At 47.9% G+C, this 20,197-nt stretch overlaps 2 protein-coding genes across 5 annotated transcripts in view; one reads left to right on the top strand and one right to left on the bottom strand.

Moving 5' to 3' along the window:
• The window catches only part of LOC4812655 (neurobeachin-like protein 1), a 32,849-nt gene extending 25,923 nt beyond the window's left edge, over positions 1 to 6,926 (top strand). For both annotated transcript variants that reach the window (XM_001353007.4, XM_015188618.2), the window contains 5 exons: positions 36 to 387; positions 446 to 914; positions 990 to 1,104; positions 4,054 to 4,231; positions 4,953 to 6,926. In XM_001353007.4, coding sequence (XP_001353043.4) covers positions 36 to 387; positions 446 to 914; positions 990 to 1,104; positions 4,054 to 4,231; positions 4,953 to 5,118 — 1,280 coding nt within the window. In that variant the 3' untranslated portion in view covers positions 5,119 to 6,926. The remainder of the gene's footprint in view (positions 1 to 35; positions 388 to 445; positions 915 to 989; positions 1,105 to 4,053; positions 4,232 to 4,952) is intronic.
• A 130-nt stretch (positions 6,927 to 7,056) lies between these two features.
• On the bottom strand, positions 7,057 to 18,655 carry ImpL2 (Ecdysone-inducible gene L2). 3 transcript variants are annotated; one of them, XM_015188620.2, is made up of 4 exons: positions 18,314 to 18,655; positions 8,534 to 8,830; positions 7,967 to 8,464; positions 7,057 to 7,842 (listed from the first exon to the last, which is right to left on the bottom strand). In XM_015188620.2, exons 1-4 carry the CDS (start codon positions 18,317 to 18,319, stop codon positions 7,828 to 7,830), a joined length of 816 nt encoding a protein of 271 aa, XP_015044106.1. In that variant the 5' UTR covers positions 18,320 to 18,655; the 3' UTR covers positions 7,057 to 7,827. The 3 variants fall into 3 exon arrangements, with proteins under 3 accessions (XP_015044106.1, XP_015044105.1, XP_001353048.3); XM_015188619.2 differs by lacking the exon at positions 18,314 to 18,655 and adding an exon at positions 9,905 to 10,764; XM_001353012.4 differs by lacking the exon at positions 18,314 to 18,655 and adding an exon at positions 9,195 to 9,343.
• Between the last annotated feature and the right edge of the window lie 1,542 nt (positions 18,656 to 20,197).

The raw sequence follows: 20,197 nt of genomic DNA, 5'->3' as shown, positions 1-20,197 counted from the left end.
AAACCTTGCTCACCGTCCTCTCTTTTTCCCGCCAGGCATGATAAACAACTTTGGCCAGGTGCCGTCACAGCTGCTGCGAGAGCCGCATCCGCGTCGCCTCACCCAGGATGAGACGGCCATGAAGCTGGTACGCGCCGAGCTGCGTCGGCCCGACCTTACACAGTTCCTGGACAAAGTGGTCCAGTACTACTGCGAGCTGTCCACGCCCAAGGATCCCATTGCGTATCTCAGCTCGCCGCGGAGTCCACCGCGTTCCTTCCTGCAGCTGAGTCCCGATGTGCTGGTCAGCGTGTCCAAGTCCACTATTCTCGGCTGCAACTCGTGGCTGTCCTACGACAAGGACCAGGGATTCCTGCTGGAAATCGATGCTACCACAACCAATCTCAAGTAAATCCTTCCTCTGGCACTGGGATTGTATCTTTAATCCAATTGAATCGAATTGCAGAAATCGAAAGCGGGTCTTTGGGCCCTTCCACTCCTCTCAGCCACCGCACTCGCAGCTCTTCGCCGTGAGCACCGATGGTAAGCTCCTCTATGCGGGCGGCATTTGGGACAACGCCCTGCGGGTGTACAATCTAAACAAGGGCAAGACGGTGGCCTCGGTGACCCGCCACCTCGACATTATCACCTGCATAGCGCTGGACAATTGTGGCTCCTACTTGGTCACCGGCTCCCGTGACTGCACCTGCATTGTGTGGAGCATCCAGCAGTCGAACCAGCAGGGCGGTGGCGGACAGTCTAGCAGCATTCCGGTGCATGCCCTCACGGGACAGTCCCACCTGCAAGCGATCACCCAGGTGAATACGCAGAACAGCTACTCCCCCAAGCCACTCACCGTGCTCTATGGCCACGACGATGCCATCTCCAGTGTAGCCATCTATACGGAGCTGGACCTTGTGGTCTCCGGGTCGCTGGTAAGCCTCAGCCTCTAAGTCACTGTCAAATCGGAGCAGTCGGCCTCTGAACATCGTCCGTCGTTTGTTTTCCAGGATGGCACCGTCAACGTGTATACCCTGCAGGAGGGACAGTTTGTGAGGACCCTAAAGCCAATCGGATGCACAGAGTCGTGTGTGCAAATCTCATTTGTCACGCTATCATATCACGGTGAGTTCAAGATGGTAACTACCAGTTATCCATCCATCCCCATTGACAAGGTTTTTCTGTCTGCGCCGAAAAGTAGGCAAAGATTTGCACAAAATCAGGCTACACTTTCAGTTAGGAAAACTTTTAGACTGTAGCATGCATTTGGGGACCGTTACTAATGGACTAAACGCTTACTATTGTCTGATTAGGGCGGATTTATGCTATACAGGATGATCCTTGCCTCCCTGCCATCAAAGTGTATTATGTATCGGAAAGAACCCATGATCCAAACACCCTTTGGGTGCACCCAAACACCGATTCTCTTTCTCGCAGTCTTCTCTTTGCCGTTTACTCATTGTACACCGTAATCACAGTCCTCTGCGGTTGACAAAGCACTCACGTGCCACGTCCAATTATGTTTGAGGAGCGGGCAATCAAACAATTTAATCAGCACCAAGCTGGCCCTCTCCGTTATCGTCAATTGCCACATACTCAGTGCATATATAAAAGAAGCGGCGAGAATCACGTGATTGTGTGGCCATGTGCCCCTCACAGTGCCTGTACAAAATGTGTGTCCGACTTCTCCGTTCGACCCATGCACCACTGCTCTTCTCTGCCCTGCTCTGGTACGATCTGCTCTGCTTTGGCGGGTGTCTGTATCTTATCACGGGGTGCAGCGGCGTGCTGGGGGGTGCAGGCCGGGCATTAATCCAAATTCAAGCATGCTTAAACAATGTGAGATGAGATCGTAAAGTAGACAAACCCCCCTGGCAAGGTTAGAAGTTTGTCAGCCCACAAAATGTATGCCTCGCTCGGTATTTCCCACCATTCCTCATAGCAACTGTCCAAGGTGCGTACAATTTTGAATCCGGTTTATAGATGGAATATTTTGTTGTTGTTGCTGCTTTTGGTTTGTTATGTTTTAATTCCCTCACCGTTAGGACATGTCATGTCTGATAACGCAGCTGGTATTTTTTTACTAGCAATTGGCACTTGGGGCCCTGTTTGTTTTGATTCTTAGTACAGTTCCATATAGAAGATTGAAGATTGGCATATCAAAAGGGTGGGCACCAGTTTCAATGGGCCTATAATTGGTCTAATAAAAAGCAAATTAAGATTAAGTTTGAGCATTACCGGCGGAAATCCCCCAAAAATCCGCAGGCTGCAAATACGCTTCGGAATTCCCCAAAGAGTTTCTTCGGCGAAGTCCCCATTTACATTTCCTGTATATGGATGTATGTATATTGAATAGGTCTGAAACATTGAATTATATATTCACATATCAGATTTGAAATGCCTTGGCCTTGCCTTCAATGTGCGAAATGCTACGTCAATCGGGCGCCAGCCAACTCGTTTATTGAATTCTTCAAATATTCAGCCATATAGATTTCAGAATCCACTCGATCCTCATGCAATCGGCTTGGACTTTTGAGTTTGATATAACACTGCCATATAACTCTTCACACATGTGCAACATGTGTTCTTTGGTGGACTACACTGCTGCAGGCGGAGGGTGGCAGGCAGATCTCCTTATCGTGGAAATTCTATACTTGAGATTATCAATTCGCAACATCCGGCAGCGAGTTCAGTTCAGAATTCAGAATTATTCAAATCGAATCGAAAACGTCATTCAACCCAACTGAGTTTCCAGGCCACATTATGGGTCTTTAATTGCGTTCTTGTCGAGCTCCAATCAATTACATCGCCCCTAATGAAAGACCCCACCGCCTGTGCTTCCCCACCGCCCCACCGCCTCACCGCGACACGCCTCCATCTCCCTGCGATCCATTGATTGCCTATCAGCAACAGCCACCAACGAATATACATATTCCAAGCCGAACATGCATACACATATTCTCCTCCACATCCACATCCACATCCACCCATCCGTCCCGTCCGTCCATCCATCCAATCGGTTCTGCTGGCATTAACATTAACCCAAACGACGCGTCGTTAATGGAATCAAAGCAGAGACGAACGAGCCCGCCACGAACGAATCGCGTCACAGTCACACGACCCGTCAGCCGACCGTCTGTCCCTCCGTTTTGACAGCCCCCGTATCCACTCGGTCTCCTCCCCTCCTCACTGTCGCTCCTCACTCTCCACTCGTCTTGCCCCGCTTGTCTTGTGCGTAGTCAGAGTGCGGCGGCAGTGTCGGCGATTCATTCAGTTTTTAGATTCGAGAGTCTTATTAAATAGTTGTAGTAAATTCTGTCAAGAGACCCTAATAAAGATCAAGATATACATAAGTACCAACATATACATATGTGTCTGCGTGTCTGTGTGTGTGTGTGTGAGATCGAGAACTTTTGAATGAATTTCAAGATTGGCAAGAACCACCCAGACCAGATCGGACACGGTTATTTCTAGTTAGATCTGAGTCGGTCACATATGTATGCACTATTAGGAAGTTCATTCAGATCCAATCTAGAGAATTGAGCATAGTCTTCCTTCTGCTCGAACGAGTTCTTCTCGGGTCTGGCATTGGCACACAGACACGACCCACACTCCGCACACTCCCCCAGAGATAACAGCAACTACGCATTGCACGCGAGAGAGATGGCGGGAGGGAGCCACATTTGTGGTGTATGGTGTGTGGTGTGCGGTGTGCGGTGTGTGGTGTGGAGCAGTATGTCGCCATGTCATAATCTTTGCGGACGATGCGATGACAGGTTATCTGACGCACACACACACACACACACACACACACGCACCGGGCTATTGGTCGCGTCTATTGATATTTCCACTGCGTAGATAGATGAAACGAAACACGAAACACGCCCTGCCCCACATTCCGCAATCTGTACGCTTTGCCCCGCTCGCTTCGGTTTTGCATCGATAAGATCAAAGAATGTGCTATAGATTACCAGCTTACCCCCCACATACCATACCATACCATACCATATCATTCACGACGAGATATAACACAATTATCAACTTTGATTCCCTATATTCTCCCCGCTCCCGTAGGTCACATCGCCTTTAGCGCCCTGGACGACACCTCGCACTCGGTGCATGTGTACAGCATCAATGGATCCAGTCTCGGGTCGAAGTACGTTTCGGGACGGGTTACGGGACTGGCCTGTGCCTCCGATTATTTGGTTGTGGCCGATGATGCCGGCGACATAACCATGAGCAGATTGCATGGGTAAGTCCAAAAAACAACGATATTATACCCATATTCCCAAGGGTCTAATTCATCAGGCAGCTTTAGAAGTGGCATATACATATAAGTTAGCTTTCATCGTGTCATGCTATCCAGTTTGAACCCGAGTCGAGCTGTTGCTCTTTTCACTATTCTCGAGCATTCTGTTAGGCAGCATTCGCTTGTGCGTGTCGAGTCGAGCCTAGCAATCGGCTTACTCTAACAGCAGACAGCTTTGAATAGTTTCATTGCCCCCAGCTTTAATAGTGCCATAGCGATGAGCCTTAATGGTGTCATAGACCCCAGCTACAATAGTGTCATAGTAATCGGATGGGCACCGACTTTCGTTGAGACTGAGAGATGCAGACAGATAAAGTTATGACTAAATTTATAATACCTTCTCCAAGGCTAAAATGAAACCATTTAGCTTTTTTAAATAAAAACTATTTCGAATTTCGGCTCTTCTGAGAAATATTTTACAAAAATACATACAACGAAGACCATTTCTGAGAATTAAAAAGAACGACGCTATAACGCCATGGTCAATCTTTCGACTGTAAAATACCCGCTACTTAGATATATTTATTTGGCTTGTTTAAAGGAAAACTCCCACAGTGAAATCTTCCGATCTCCGTCGAAATTTCAACGCTATACTATAATCTACGAATCCAACACCGTCTAGACTTAAATGCTCATTGCTTATTATTTTCTTTCTCGACAACAGGTTGAAGCCCGTGTTCGACATTCCCCTGCATGTGCCCATCCAGACGGTGGTGGTCACACCGGGCAACACCCACATCCTGGCACCGCTACGCGATGGACGCCTGGCAGTGATCGCCGTACAGCTACCATCCGGCGGAAACAAGAAGCATTCCGTGCTCAACGTCTAACGTAAGAAGGAGGAGGAGCACAATCTTATGAACCACCCCCCAAGCACTTCGTTTGGGGCTCTTCGAAATTCCAGAACTTTGCTCTTAACCTAGATTAATTTGTCGCCGTCTTCTTTTTGTGACTCTGCTGTTTTCCGTTTCCACTTTGATTCCAACTAACCCTAGGCTTAATAAGTGTATCGTATATTGTGATTTGAGTGATTGTCTGAATTTCCTTGCTGTTTTCTACGTGATGTGCCAAAAACACACTGATAACTGACAAATGTGTCCTCAGAAATTCCCCATCAGTTGACTAGAGTTAAGCACAAGTAATCGATCGATTGCATTCCCGGAATTCCCACTGACACACGCGTTTCTTTTAGCAATATTCTTCGCCACCTGTATTTCTGTATGTTATATGTTAGCAGACAGGTGTCTGTCCGTCGCGTCGCGTCAAGTCGATTCGGAGACGTGCCTTGTGCTGTCTGGCTGCGTCCTGGGAGCCACTAGGGCCCCGTGATCGATGGCACACTCTTCAATTAGCGTTGACGAAAATCTGAATAAATCATCAATCATTCGGCTAGCCCCTCGCATGAATGTCGTGGGTCCGGGCCAGGCACGGCGAGATCTGAATGTGGAGTAAGACGGAGACGGAGACGGAGATGGAGATGGAGAGGGATCTGAGGGAGCTGGCAAGCGAAACTGGTTGTCGGCAAAGGCGGCGCACTTGGCAAACTACTCAATGACTCACGAGCGACTTTCAAATTGGCCCAAAAAATAAAAAAGACAAAAAAAAAAGTTTGCCCGGCAACAGACCAGGCGCTTAATGCCACCGCCACCGCCATCGGCACGACATCCAGCTGCTCGACTGATCAAGAGAAACACTTTCGTTGCCGCTGTCGTTCCCATTCTCATTTCCCCCTGATCGATTGCCTGCAGACCGTACCGAAAATAGAGCCCAAGAGAAGATCTTTGTCGGCGGTGGGAATGATCACGATCACATGCCCAGCCAATCATTAACCGAAACATTTCAAATTGAAAGTATTATCATTGTACAATTAGAGTCCGTCCACGAGATCACACCATACACACCACACGCACGCCGCAAACACCATCCATCCATCCATCGCAATTTGGAGACAATACTGCAAAAAAGTTTGCCAAAAACAGAACAGAACAATAACAAACCGATGATGGATCTGATTCCTCAGCAATATTCTCTTCTGCCTTTGATCTTTCAGGCTGCTGATGGCATATTGCCAGCGATGGTGAAATTACGAGTAGAGTACCATTTTGGGGTGGTTTAAAAAGAACACAACCCTTGTGCAGACCGACGCTTGAATGTGAAATTCCAAAGAAATGTGACAATATCAGAGCAGATTGATTTTGATTTGATTTAATTTGATGAATTTTACTCGTGTATACGTATACGTATGCTCGTATACTTATTCGTAGTATAGTGATGCCCATCGCTTAAGCGCACAATCGGGACTTGAGATTAGGCCCCTCGTATACGTATGACCCCAAATTGAAACACATCCTAAACTGAAATGATCGCCGGGTGGCCGCAAGCTGAAGGTCATCCGAAAGAACAATCTATCAATATTTTACTCCAGCAATTTAGTCAGTCGTATCATCTGTGTACGTAAGATCTGTTCGGTTCGGTTCAGTTCAGTTCGGATTGAGATCGAGATCGAGATCGTTATTTGTTGTAATAGTACTACCATTAAATGTTTACGTATGTAACTGTACCAGTTTATGTAGATAATGTGACTGTAATCTGTACTCTGTAGTGATCTGTCAATAAAGTGATTTGTGAACGCAGAAGAGAGGCGAGGCCGAGTTTTGTTTGCCCAATCCCCCCAGTATTAGACACACACTCTGATCGCTTCGCTTTTCTTTTTCTATTTATTCAAAAAAAAAACAGACTAAACAAATTAAGAGAAAACCATATTTCAGTTCACTTAGCTTACAAAATAATAATAAAACATGTATTTATCGTATTTTTAGTTGGGTTGTGGATGTGGTGGTAGCCTATGAAACTGCTGATTCGTTCCGTGAAATACTATTCCGTGCGGTGATTCTGTATGGATTGCGATGAATTGCTGGATGAATTTTGTCGATCAATAAATTAGTTGTAAGAAATGATTGCGGTGCACATAAATACGAATTGGGTGACTGATTGTTGGGGTTGGGTGGTGCTGGGTGCTGGGGGCACCCTCATTAAGTAAACGGCCAATTACTCTTACGTTGGAGCTTAAGGTTAACTAGAGCTCGCCTGAATCGTTAGGAACCATCATTGCTGCGCTTACAGAACAAGACGTGTGATTTGATTACAAGCCTGATGACTAAAACTAAAATTGAAGGAAACCATATACGCGTACATATGGTGGATAAGATTCGATGTAATAGCTATTCGATGCGTTTAAGTCGATAGGAAATTTTATAGTCTAAGCCGGCATTAGATATGGATTACAGATTACCTGGGTTACAATCTAAACTGGCTCTTAACCTACATTGTACAACGTATGACCTTACTTTCTTTCATTTCGAAATAATTATTTTTCTTTTCTTTTGTTTTTTTGGGTGTTTTTTTGTGATTTTTCTTAGCACATTCCGGTTTTGTTTTCTCGCATCTTCGAAGGCATTTGATCTATCTAACTAACTAGATGAATTCTCTGTCGCTGTCAATCCAATAGCCCTTTGATTTGTGTAGTTTTGGTGGGATCTTTAGTCTTGCTCCTTCTGCAAATAGAACAAGCAAACGGATAGGGTTTGTTAGTAAAATGCTTTCACTCTAGCATAATTCCTACATCCTACAGGATGTACGAGTAGACAGATAGAGAATAGTAGAGAAGAGGATACTTACAAGTACAGGATAAACAAAGGTGTCGGCTGAGTCGCGGCCAGCAGAGTTGCGGGCAATGCACTTGTAGTTGCCCATATCCTCCCACTTGATCTCCGAGATGAGCAGATCGCCCGTGGGCAGCACCTTGTAGCGATGGCTCTGGACAACCTCCTTGTTCTCGTTGTTCAACCAAGTGACTTCGGCACGGGGCCGTGCGTGCACCTTGCAGGGCAGCATCACACTGGAGCCAATCAGATCCAGATGGGTCTTCTCGGTGTAGATGATGCGCGGCTTCTGGGGGCCCGGATACTGCTTCTCGCGCACCATGCGCATATCAACCAGATCGGAGCGCACTGGGTGGACCACGGTGCTGGCGTAGACGGTCTTGGAGCCAGTGCGTCCCACGCAGGTGTAGGTGCGGGGTTCGCTCAGCATGTGATCGATGATGTGTACAGATCGCACGCGGACAATGGCACTGGCCGCATCCTCGGACACCACATTCGACTCGAGGTTCTCAATCTGAAGATAAAGGAGCGCGATCAGCATGCTGCTGCTCAAGAGGAGCTCCCTCCAGTGTACTGGACTTACCTCAGAGAGCGGCATGTGGCCGACCACCCACTGGATGCTGGGCACTTGGGAGCCCATCATCTCACAGACAATCTCCAGGGTGGCGCCGGCTGCCTGCTGCAGCTTGGCGGGCGGCGATTTGGTGAACTTGAGCCAGTCGGCCTCGAAGGGGCGTCCTCGGGGCTTCTCCTCCGGCTCCGCCTCGATGGAGTTGTCGACATCGTTGCTATCGTCTACAATGTCCACGGCACGGCTCTGGACGCTCGAGAGGCTGCCGAACAGCAGCAGCGCTAAGGCGCACAAACTTAAATTCATTTTCTGTAAGAGAACGAACCAATCGGAAATGAGTGCAAAGTTCAAAGCCAGTATCAAATTCCACTGCAAAGACATCTCAATCTCATCACATCACATCACATCACAATCATCATCATCCGACCGACTCCGACTATAATATAGGTTAATAAACTCAACAACGACTTGATAGTCACTTGGCGATCGGCCAGTCATGCTCCTCCTCCCGGTTATCGCTAGCAATTATACATACTCGTCAACCAGGGGAGGTCTTAGCGTCCCCGATAAGAGCGCAAGGCCTTTTCGAGTGGCAGTGTCTATCTGGGGGCAGAGCTCTCTAGAACATTGCGAAATGTCCAGAGATCTACCCAGAAATCCTTTCAGAACTCACCCCCAAACTGAAATCCGAAATCCAAAATCTGAATTTCACAATACCACGCGGCTCTGCTGACACCCGAAAATTGAATGAGAATCTATCTCTTTTTACAGTGTCTCGGCGGTTCGCGTGGGCCGAGTGAGGATGATAAATTGAAATCGAAATTTGGAGTGACACTACACTGTGACGTCAGTGGATCCGAGAAACAACTGACAACACAACACTGTTCCCAAACACTACACTACACTACACTACACGACGCACCCACGCCTGGGATCAAGGGCCAGTGGCGTCTAGACGGGACTGGACTACTGCGTGACCGATTAATTATTCAATCAGGTATTCGAGGGTATTATGTGTGTATGTATAATACCCCGATCAAGTCTCGCGAATCGTTGGCGAATGTTGCATCAGACATTTATTTTTCGACTCAATTTGCCCTTCGATTGGGAACTTTTTCCAACACTCGGGACCGGGGGCGACTCGATTTGATTTGATTCTCTTTAAATTCGAATTGGAAATAGAAACCACGCAATCCGTGGGGAAATTTCATAGATAGGGATCGTGGATTGCGGATTTGTAGGTCTGAACACCGTCTATTGTTGGCTTGACGATTACTCATCCAAAGCACCCGATTGACGTGGCAGCACCACTTTATCGAGACTAGATACATATAGTATAGTATGGTATATTTTCTATCGTACAGTAGGAGAAGTATGGCTCACCTTTTGATTTGATTTCTTTTTTCTCTTCCGGTAAAAAATGTTTGCAAATTTCTCCCTAACGTTTAATATATAAGAACAGGCGGTCGCGATTGCGTTGGGTCTCTTTCGGCAGTCAGAAGAGATCCGCTCGTCGTTATGTTATGAACGAATTTATCAGCTCTATATTGTTGTGGTTCCTCGTTTGGGTTTTCTGGTTGAAGTTCAGCAGCAGTTGGCTTTGCACTGACATAGGTCCGGCGATGGATGCCGTCTTGGCGGTCGCGCAGCTCAGTGTTGGCGGAATCTTGACTGGAGCTTATCGCACACGCTGCAGATTCGGATGCAGATCGGCTTGTGGTCTGGCTGGAGACGAAGGACACACACGGACACGTTTGGGGAGGGGCTGGAGAGGAAGCAGCGGCTTGGTGGCTGGCTTTCAGTGATATTCGGCGTAGCGAATGTCGAGCTGACGGCTTTGGCACATTCGATCGGAATCAGCGGAATCAGCGGAATCGATCAGTGGATCTAGTATATATCTATTGATATAGATGTAGATATGGACTTCTTCAATTGCAGTGGCAGTGACAGTGCTGTTGAGGTGGTTTGGTTGGCGCGGCACTCGTTTGAATACGCACGGTTCATCGACATTACAATTCACAAGTCAAGGTGTGTCAATGGAGGCTTCGGTCTGTCCGACGGTGGCAATTCACGAAAAGAGCGAGGATCGGATCGGTTTCGGATCGTATCGGTTTGTGATTGGATTGGTTTGAATATTGGCTTGGAAGCGAGGCGCTGGCACTGACACTAAGTTTGTTGTTCAACAGCGAAAAACTGTAAATGAACTGGCCGTCACAGACTCGGGCTCTTTTATTTATACTCGTGTGCCCAGCCGGAGCGGAGAGCATCCGACGGAAACACACACAAACGCACAGATACACACAGAAGCAGAGGCACCGCCGTCGTCGCCGCTGCTGCTCTCTGACTCTCTCTCTCTCCCTCTCCCTCTCTCTCTCTCTCTCTCTCTCTGTGGCTGTCTCGTGTGACAAGCCGCCTCGTCGACCAGAATCTGAATTCATATGTAATTCTTTGTGTGGCCGCCGCCGGAGCGGTGTTGCGGGAGCGGGAGCGGGACAGTCCGGAACAAAACGGACACACTGCGGCTTCGCTGCTAGTTATCCTCCTCCTTGGGACTTGGGACCAATAAATATGATCTTATATGTGCGATGGGATTTGATTTCATAAATTCGTCTCGATTTAATTGTTGCATGGCAGGATTCCCCCAAACCCTTTCGGACCCATTCCCTTATCTTGGGACCTGGCTTTCAGCCAATTGACAGACAGTTGGCGATGCCAGTGTAGACCACTTCTCCTCCTTCGTGTCTGGGAATGGGACTGCGGTTGGGGGCAAGATTCGACCGATCATCATGCAAGGTTCCATTAGCCGAGACCGAGTCTGTCCGCTTCCCTCTGTCCCTCTAGCCGCTCGTTTCATTGCAATCAAGAGTGAGTGCCAGTTTGTCTGCGACGATCGTCGCTTGGTCGAATGGGATGGGATGGGGGCTGAACGGGAGAGAGATCGCGCAGAAAGGCGGAGGGGCAGATACCACACAGTGTAGCAATGCTGACTGCCCGGCAGTCGTATATCTGTAGCTGTATCTGTATCTGTATCTTTGTGTGTGCTGTTTGAGAGGAGGCGGAGGAGAGGCCGAGGCACAGGCAGAGGCATAAAACTAGTCGTTGACTGAGATTGTAATGGAGGTGCCGCCGCTGCCGCCGGCACCGCCGGGAGGTGCAGCCAAAATGGCAGACAGACTGGCAGCCACATCGCGTGTTCGCTTTCCGCTGTGCCCGGCAGCCGTGTGGCGTGGAGCCGGTCCGGTCCGAACCGGCGACTGTTGCCGGGCGGCAGCCCCAGCCCCCACTGCGGTTGCTGTGGTGTGGAGTGGAGTGGTGTGGTGTGGAATGGAGGGAAGTGGAGCGGCGTGGAGTGGCGGGATAGGACGGCACGGGACGGGTTCTCGACTAGTTTTCTTTCTTCGCTTTATCGACGGGCCACATCGACATCGACAACGACTGCAACTAGATTCAATTCTATGGGTAATTTATTTATTGCACGTTACACAAATCGTCCGACCACAAAATCACCTCCGCCCCGCCCCACCGGCACCCCTCTTTCCGGTCAATTGGCCGCGGTGGCGGTTCGGCACAAAGCGAAATTCAATTGAGAGAAAAATCTTGCAGGTGCTTGAAATTGTGTCTCGTGCCTCTGTCTCTGCCTCTGCCTCTGCTTCTGCCTCTACCACTGCCACTGTCTCCGTCTCCGTCTCCGCTCCGGGCTCTGGCTATCTGCCGGCACACCTCAAAGCGTTGCCAGCGATATATCGTAACGCTGACGTAAGGGGCACTGAATTGAAATGGCCTTTCGATGGCGATGGATGCCTCTATGGGGATGTATTGCTGATGAGAGCCCCACACCCCCTGGGAAATGGGGAGGGTAGCGGGAGCACGTCGCCACAGAGCAAAAATATTGCACTGCTTTCTTCTTTTTCAGGATAGGGGTTGGTTGCGTTGCATTTCCTAGCTTTATTTCCAGGCTAGGCTGTATTTCCTATAAAGGCGACACGGATGCAATCTTTGAACCCGAACAGAACTGTACATTTCCATCCCCTCACCAAAATGAGATCATCTCTCGGATCGTGGATCGGTTCGTGGCATACATATTCATGGGCATCCGACGTCACAGACCACTCAGGTGGATCGGCCATTATTGTCATCGCTCGTCTCGTCAATTAGGTTGCCGCCTTGCCGCCTTCTCGCCTTGCCACAGCCGCTCCTCTTTCATTCGAAACGTAGATTTATAGGTTCCATTTCCTAGAAACCATCAAGCCCGCATTCGAGCTGGTTTTCTCCCACAGAGAGAAGAGAGGTCGAGGCCTGGCACTCGCCGAAGATATCGTATGATCGTATTGTTCGGTGGCTTGATGGCACAAATTATTGCATCATGACAGTGGACGTTCCCCAAGATACTTCGTGCATTTGTGCATGTGTGCATTTGGTGCATGGGTGAGCCAAATTGGCTCGCTTCCGCTAATGGATAATGGGTAGATCTCTTCCCCAGAGGCACCACCACCACTCGTGGAGCAACAGCGCCGCATCGTTTGCACTTTTCTGCTAATTAACGTCGTGACAGGCGATAGCAACACCTCCAGAGCCAACAGTGCCACAGCATCACCGGAACCACACGACACCAACACGGGGCGGAGGAGGAGGAGGAGAGACTTAAGCGGGACTAGAGGACGGCTCATTCAAAGTGAGACCAAGAGCCAGACGCACAGGCGGACAGACGGACAGTCAGAGCGACAGATGGAGAGTTCGGGGAAAAGATAGTGCAACATGCAACGGAGACCAAGACCAGTCGTCACACTCAGCCCGAGATACAGCCACACAGATAGACTCGTACACTCGTATACTCGTACACAGATACACGTGTGCACAGGCAACTGTCGGCAGTCGGAAACATTTGTTGGACTGCAGGTTGCACTGGTGTGTGGGTTGGAACGAGCAGCCGATCAGCGGAGCAGCCACTGGAACGCCGCTGGTGACGACGTGAGAAAATTCATGTTCATGCCACAAATTCTGTGCCGTTTTCATGGTGTTTTTTTTTTTTTGCTTTTTGCCTGCTGTCATTGATACGACTGCTATGACTGCGAGTGTGTCTGTGCGTATGTGCAGCCGCCTAGCAACAGTGAGGAGGCCTCGACTTGGTCTCCTACCATCCTACCATCGGCCTGGTATCGGCTGGGTATCGGTCGGTGTCGCTGTCGGTGCCACACACGCACATGCGCAGCAGCGGAAATAAGAGTGGGGGGGAATGGATGGCAGAGAGCTCGTGTCGCCTTGAGCCGATGAAAGGTCAGTTCAGAGAATTGGAAAACCCTACAGAGCGACACATGACTGTGCCTAGATCAGAATTTGCCAGCCAATTCCATTGAAAAGTGGCGGAAATTCCCATTTAATAGCTTCTGTACTCCGGCCAAGAATACAATAGAACTGTGCAAGTCTTCTATGTTGTCTTCCAAGTCTCCTCCAATGTCCAGTACTGCTCGAGAAAGTGCCGGAAATTCCCTTCGAAAAGTTTCTGGTCCCCCCAGGGTGCAATTCTTCGCCCTGAACTTGAACTAAAGTATAAGGAGCATCGGGTCCCCAGCTTTTGATAGCACAATTTCTTTCCGATCCCTCCCCTCTCTGGCGGTCGACTATCAGACGCGTCGCTGTTCTACATCGCAACGAGATCAAGCATCTATCTTCTGTGCGCCAGCGTGTGCGCAGTGCGTAGTGCGTACGAGTAGATGTAATGTGCGGAGCATAACAGCAAACGGAATGGAAAATTTTTGAAACCACATATCACGTTTCCACTCTCTTAAAAGTGGAAAATTTTACGAGTAGAGTAGTCCCAATGAAATGCAATTATCACTAATTGTTTAGCTCTCGGGCTGACAGATGATGACGGACAGCTGGTGGCATTAACATTTAACATGTACATTAACACTAACATTGTCATTACAGCAAGGAGGCGTATCGGAATTGGAATTGGAAGTGGAATTGGAAGTATAATGGAAATCGGAATTGATGTATGGTTTATGGTGTATGCAACTTCCTCTATCAGAGTGCGAGTGCGATGCATAATGTGTATAGTAATTTATCAATTAACCTGCCGTTCGATCATTATTTATGTATGTATGTATGTAAAGTGCATTCGCCTCCCCTACTCACTGCATTTCCCGCTCTCTTTCTCTCTCCCTCTCTAAGTGTGTGTGTGTGAATCGTAATCTGATTCTCTGGCATTCTTCAGTCGGCTTAATTTGAACGTGTGCGGCGGGGTTGCGGTCTCCGGTTACCTTCTGTTTGTTGTGCAACAAGTCGAGCAAGCGACCTGCCGAGCACCCAATCGACCACCACCGGAGCGATGGCGACGACTTTGACTCTGTCTTTTGCCTCCGACTCCGACTTCGATCCGACTCTCGCCCAATTTGCTTCACGATTGCATCAGCCATTTAATCCGCTCTCCCTCTGCCTCTGCCTCTGCCGCTGCCACCGCCATGGGTGCGCTCTTCGCTGCACCAAAAAGTTGAGCGGGCAGAGGTGAACCCAAGCCGGAGAGCATAACCCTGAGCCTCTTCGTACCTACCTCCATACATACATATGTATGTATGTATGTATGTATGTATGCATGGCCATGTTCGTGTGTGAGAGTGCCGTGCCACTTCATGAGTATGCTGTCGATGATGAGTCATATGGAAATCGTTAAATTCAAATATTCCAAATACTAAATGAGGTTGTGCCTGCCCTACAAGAGGCTTGTGAATTGGAAAAGTAAACAAATAATAGGTTTTTATAGCGAACCTCATTCGCTTTTGCACCAAAGCCAGTTCCAGATGATAGAAGCACTATTTGAAATTATACTCGTAACAAATTCGAAACGTGCCCTTTGTGAACTATTCTGATCCCACCACTCGTTCCTTTCCCTACCCCTTTAGCGGCTTCTTATCTCTCTAATGTTCCCATTTAATTGAAATCACTTCATTATAATGATTTGGCAAAAGAAAACAATAACAGAAAAAAATGTTAGCTATGGGCAATCCGAAGCTGGCAATACCCTTTATTTTGACCTATCCTACTCGGCTCTGAGTACCCTAAATAAATGAATAAAAAGAATATTTTTCATGTAATAGTCATAAAAAATATTCATTTTTTCTAAGATTGAATGTCCGTATAACTCCTAAATGACCGTGAAATGAGTGCCATCTTTATAAGAAAGTACAACTACCATTTAATAGGACCAGCCCCCTCTTATTTCGGCAGAGCATTAATATGACGTCTGATGACGTGTGCGGAGATGTTTTCGACTTGAACGTTATAATCATCGCCACCATCAGCATCAGCATCATCATCATCACCGTCCACGCCCCAAGTTCAATGGAGCTTGAAAAACAATTATGAACGCAATAGCATGTAGAAAAGGGGGCTCGTTGCTCACACACATACGCAAATAGAAAGACAGAGAGAGGTAGAGTGGTGTGGAGGAGGAAGAGAACAACACAACGAGGACAGGGCCGTCAATTAAAGAATCCTACTAATTGTCTTTACATACATACGTATGTATGTATGTACATGTACATTAATATAAAAGAAGTATGTAGCACATAATTAAGCTTGCGTATGTGTTAGAGTAGGGGAGCAATCGACGTCACGCGGAATGGATAAACACAGCATCAAGTGATACCCGAAGCGTTGGGGGCTCGTCTCTCCGCATCGTGCTACTCGCCGCGTCGGCAGCGACGCTTTACTCACATACACTCGCGCATGTATAAATACATATACATGTTTCGCAGCGCCAGAAGAGCAAAGCTTCGCTGCGTTATGCTCTTTCTTTCGGCTCGCTCTCTCCCTCTCTCGCTCCCACTCTCTGAGCGATGCGATCGTATGCAAATGCGGCGAATGCAAAATGAAATTGCAAAAAAAAAACTGTGATTGCTGTCGTCCCCCCACGCCGGGCCCTCTCTGAATAGCCAGTGACGCATATGAACCCGCGCCCCTGTCCATCCGACCGACCCTCACCCGACCAGCCGGCGATCTGGCAGCGCTTTACTAATTTCATTGCGAAAAGTCGCCTTCGATTTGAATACCCTTCAGTGGGTATACTTGTGCAGGGGAGACGCTTGCAACGCGTTAGCATAAGTGTACGAATCTGTTCGAGTTTTTAAAGAGAATCGAACCAAACTCAATAAATTTAAGTGCCACGGGACTTCTGCGTAACTTTAACAAATTGTGTTCGAATCGAATGACCATATCACATAGCTGCCATAGAAAGATAGGGTATCAGAAGCTGCGGCCTCTGGGGCTAGCCTTACTTTCTGGTTTTTGCTTAGGTTTTTTTCTTCCATTAAACAAATTGCGATTTATTACAAAAGTGATCTGATTATTAATTGCTTTTGAATTGATTTCGATTCGGTTTGCATCGATGACTCCGATTCAGAGTCGGAGAATAGCAGGAGAGCGGGAGAGGGGGTGGAGGGGAGCAGATCGGTACAGAGGAGTGCGTGACCAACGCAACGTCTCGGCGCTCAGGCGCGGCTCGACATGTAACCAATTCTCGGCCTGGTCTGCGACTGGAGCTGCCTTTAAGCTCACGTAGCCCCCTAGTCGAAGCTGACTTGACACCAACTACATATTCCACTGAGTCAGCATATGGCAAATGGCTGCACTGCAACACCAAGATCCGGACTTGGTATCACTAACTGAAACTAGATCGAACCGCTGTGGTTCGGTAAGTTCTCAGCCGCTAATTCTGGCTTTGCATCGGATTTTGGGGGAAATGAAGCCAAGGGATTCATAATATTTTGATTGAGATTTGTTTTGATCATTCTTTACGATTCTTCCCACGATCGCGCCTCCATCGTCGAGGACTTTGTTTACTCTTGGTTTTCAGCGGATGAAAGCAATATTCCTGAGGCACCATCGCAAGTGCCCGTACACTTGATGTTATTGTCCGTTCCGCACAGAAAAACAACATACGATCTGAATCCAAGTCCCGATACCGATGCCATTTCTGATCTCCATCACATTCCAGCGCGGGAGAGCAGACCTATTGGCGTCGCCGGGAACCCTACAATCTCTGCCATGACCAATTTCTGGCCTTTGCCTATTAAAAAGAATCTATCTGTTGCCTGGAGAATCTGTTGCCCAGTGCGAAAATAATTTCGCTGAGCTCTGCTCGTATTTCGAGTATTGTATGATTATTTAGATTATGACGAGAATGACTGCCTCGCACAACTGAAACTGAAGAACCACAGAACTACCAATTGCAATTGCCATAGGAATGGAGAGGCTCAATTAACTTCCGTCTAGACGTGTGTCCAGGTCTTTTTTCCAGTCGCCCCCACGTCACATGAGATAACGCAATTTAACAATTTTTTACAATTTTTTTTAGCACTTTCTTTATCACAAGAGCTACGGAATTGAAGGCACGAGATCAGAAATTCAAACAAATTAACAGATAATGGCTTTGAATCTTCAAGTATTTGAGATTCGTAAACAAAATGTCCGGTGATTCAGACAGGGCAAGGGATTTTTCCTTTTAAGATTAGACGAGTAGGGGAACTACACTTAAAACGACAGATCTTTTCCCAATTGGGACGATATGTGGAGGAAATCTTAACAACAATTTTATTAACTCTCAAAAAAAAAAAAAAATATACTGGAGACTCGGGGGCTTTAAGCCCAAAGTAAAAAATTTGTATCCTTTGGCGAAATGCACTTTAAGATGATTCGGACTAATCGTGGAGTATCTTCAACACACAGATTAATCTATAAACTAGCTCCTTGGCGGACATTTGTTTCGATGAACTTCACTTTTATCGCTATACATACCTGCATTTTCCGGTTCGATTTTCCTCTAGCTTTCACTTTGAAGACTTTCACAGAGTTTCCGTTTTCACTTTCAGTTTTTTTTTCGCACTAGAGTTCTAGAACTTTCGATGAAGATTCGAATTTATTGCAGATTTCGATTTAGGAGTCGGATTCGGTTTCCTGTTTGCCGTTTCCGAATAGAGCGCACCGCCACAAGCAGTTACAGTTATGTTCTATTGGGGCTCTCTTCTCTTTGGGCCTGCTCTTCTCTGACGCTGCGGCTGCGGCTGGGTCTCGATTTCAGTTCGCTTCTGGGTTCTCGGCTGAGAGAGCTGTGTTCTGCTCGGGATGTGGCGAATGATGGACTGTGTGGCGAAAGGTTGAGCGTCCATGCTTTTATATCGGGTATCGGGCATGCCCGAAATCAACAAGTGGGCTGCTGCTGCTCGGAGGAACGGACCGGCGGAACGACGAACGGACGGACGTGGACGGCCGAGCCTCGACAAATTGGACTCCACACTGGGGGCTTAATAACAGTATTGGTGTCCGTCAGTGGAGGGGATTGGGATGCCATCCATCCCCTCGTGCCTGTACTGGTATTGGTACTGGGCTGCTTCGGGCTCGTCTTGGCTTCGTCTTGACATCGTCTTGCCTTTGCGGTGTGTGTCGGGAGCCCTGCGAGGGTGTTGGGGCTGGCTGTGGCTGTGACTGTGGAGCTTTACTTGTTGCTCTCCTTTGATTGATTGATTCAAATGCGAGAACACGCGAATAATTCATGCAAATTTATTATTTTATATCACATTTTTCTCATTAATATTCGCAAAAGACATGTAGTGTCCATAGGATTGGAACGGATCGGCTTGGACCGGAATGAGAATGGGAATCGAAATTGAAATTGAAATGGAAATGGAAATGAAATGCGTGCTCCAGATACATATTCGCCAGTACAGTTTTTAGAAAATACAGTACGATGCAGATAGACACGAGTAACTTGGCGATAGAGTCGATCGATTTCCATATGGCAGAGCTCTGGAGCGGTGGCTGGTCAAAGGAGTTAAGGCAGTTCCCGTTCCCGCTCCCGTTCCAGTTCCAGTTCCCGTTCCCGCCCGTCTATCCATCAGAAAGGAGCAATTGAATCATACTCCGAGTTCAATTAGATTACATGAGATTTGCCCTGGTGCCCGACACTTAACCTCTCTTATCGCCGACCAGATGTTGATAATTCCGGATTTGTTCGGGTTTCAGGTGGGATTTGAGTCAACGCGATTTAGTTTCATCTGCCTGCCCACAGTATTCAGTAGCCCAATCAGTAGACAATGGTGGCTCCCAGACGTCATTGTTCCACTGGCTGTGGCTGTGGCTCTGGCAGACCTGTTGCCACCATTCCACCACCAGTGTGGGCTCCATCAAACCCAATTGCTCCCCAGCATCTCTGGCACTATTTGCATTCCAGAGACCGGGACCAATTGCACAAAGATTCCGACAGGCAGACACTACTGATGCTGCTGCTGCTGCTGCTGCTGCACCAGAATCAGAATCAGAATCAAAAGCCTCTGATTTCCCAGAAGCAGCTGGACGACGGGCATGGGCAAACACAACTCAATTGATTTTTGTGTGGCGTCAATTGAAATGCACTTCGGAGTCTAGGATGGAGACGGGGCGTGTCGTGTGCTTGCATCGAGTGGTGCGAGTGGCTCGACACCGTTATATTCAAATGAAGTAGACACTTTTCGAACAGCTTCGAATTGAAAGGCAGAAGGTAGCAGTCCGGCAAAATGACCAGTACCTTTATCAGCTCCATCTTAATGATGATGATGATACTCGTAATGATGAAAGCCGCTCATTGATTAGCGTCTGTGGTTGGGGAGACCTTGCTAACAGCAGCCACCCATCAGGGCCATCAGT

Source organism: Drosophila pseudoobscura, chromosome X, assembly GCF_009870125.1.
Source record: "Drosophila pseudoobscura strain MV-25-SWS-2005 chromosome X, UCI_Dpse_MV25, whole genome shotgun sequence".
NCBI lineage: Eukaryota > Metazoa > Arthropoda > Insecta > Diptera > Drosophilidae > Drosophila > Drosophila pseudoobscura.
Note: the sequence above shows the minus strand (reverse complement) of the source record. Positions and strands in the feature narration are given on the sequence as shown.

What these genes read in the sequence shown, in the direction of transcription:
- ImpL2 (XM_015188620.2), bottom strand. An exon ending in GCCACATGCCGCTCTCTGAG is followed by an intron (nt 8,465 to 8,533) that starts GTAAGTCCAGTA and finishes CTTTATCTTCAG; the next exon opens with ATTGAGAACCTCGAGTCGAA.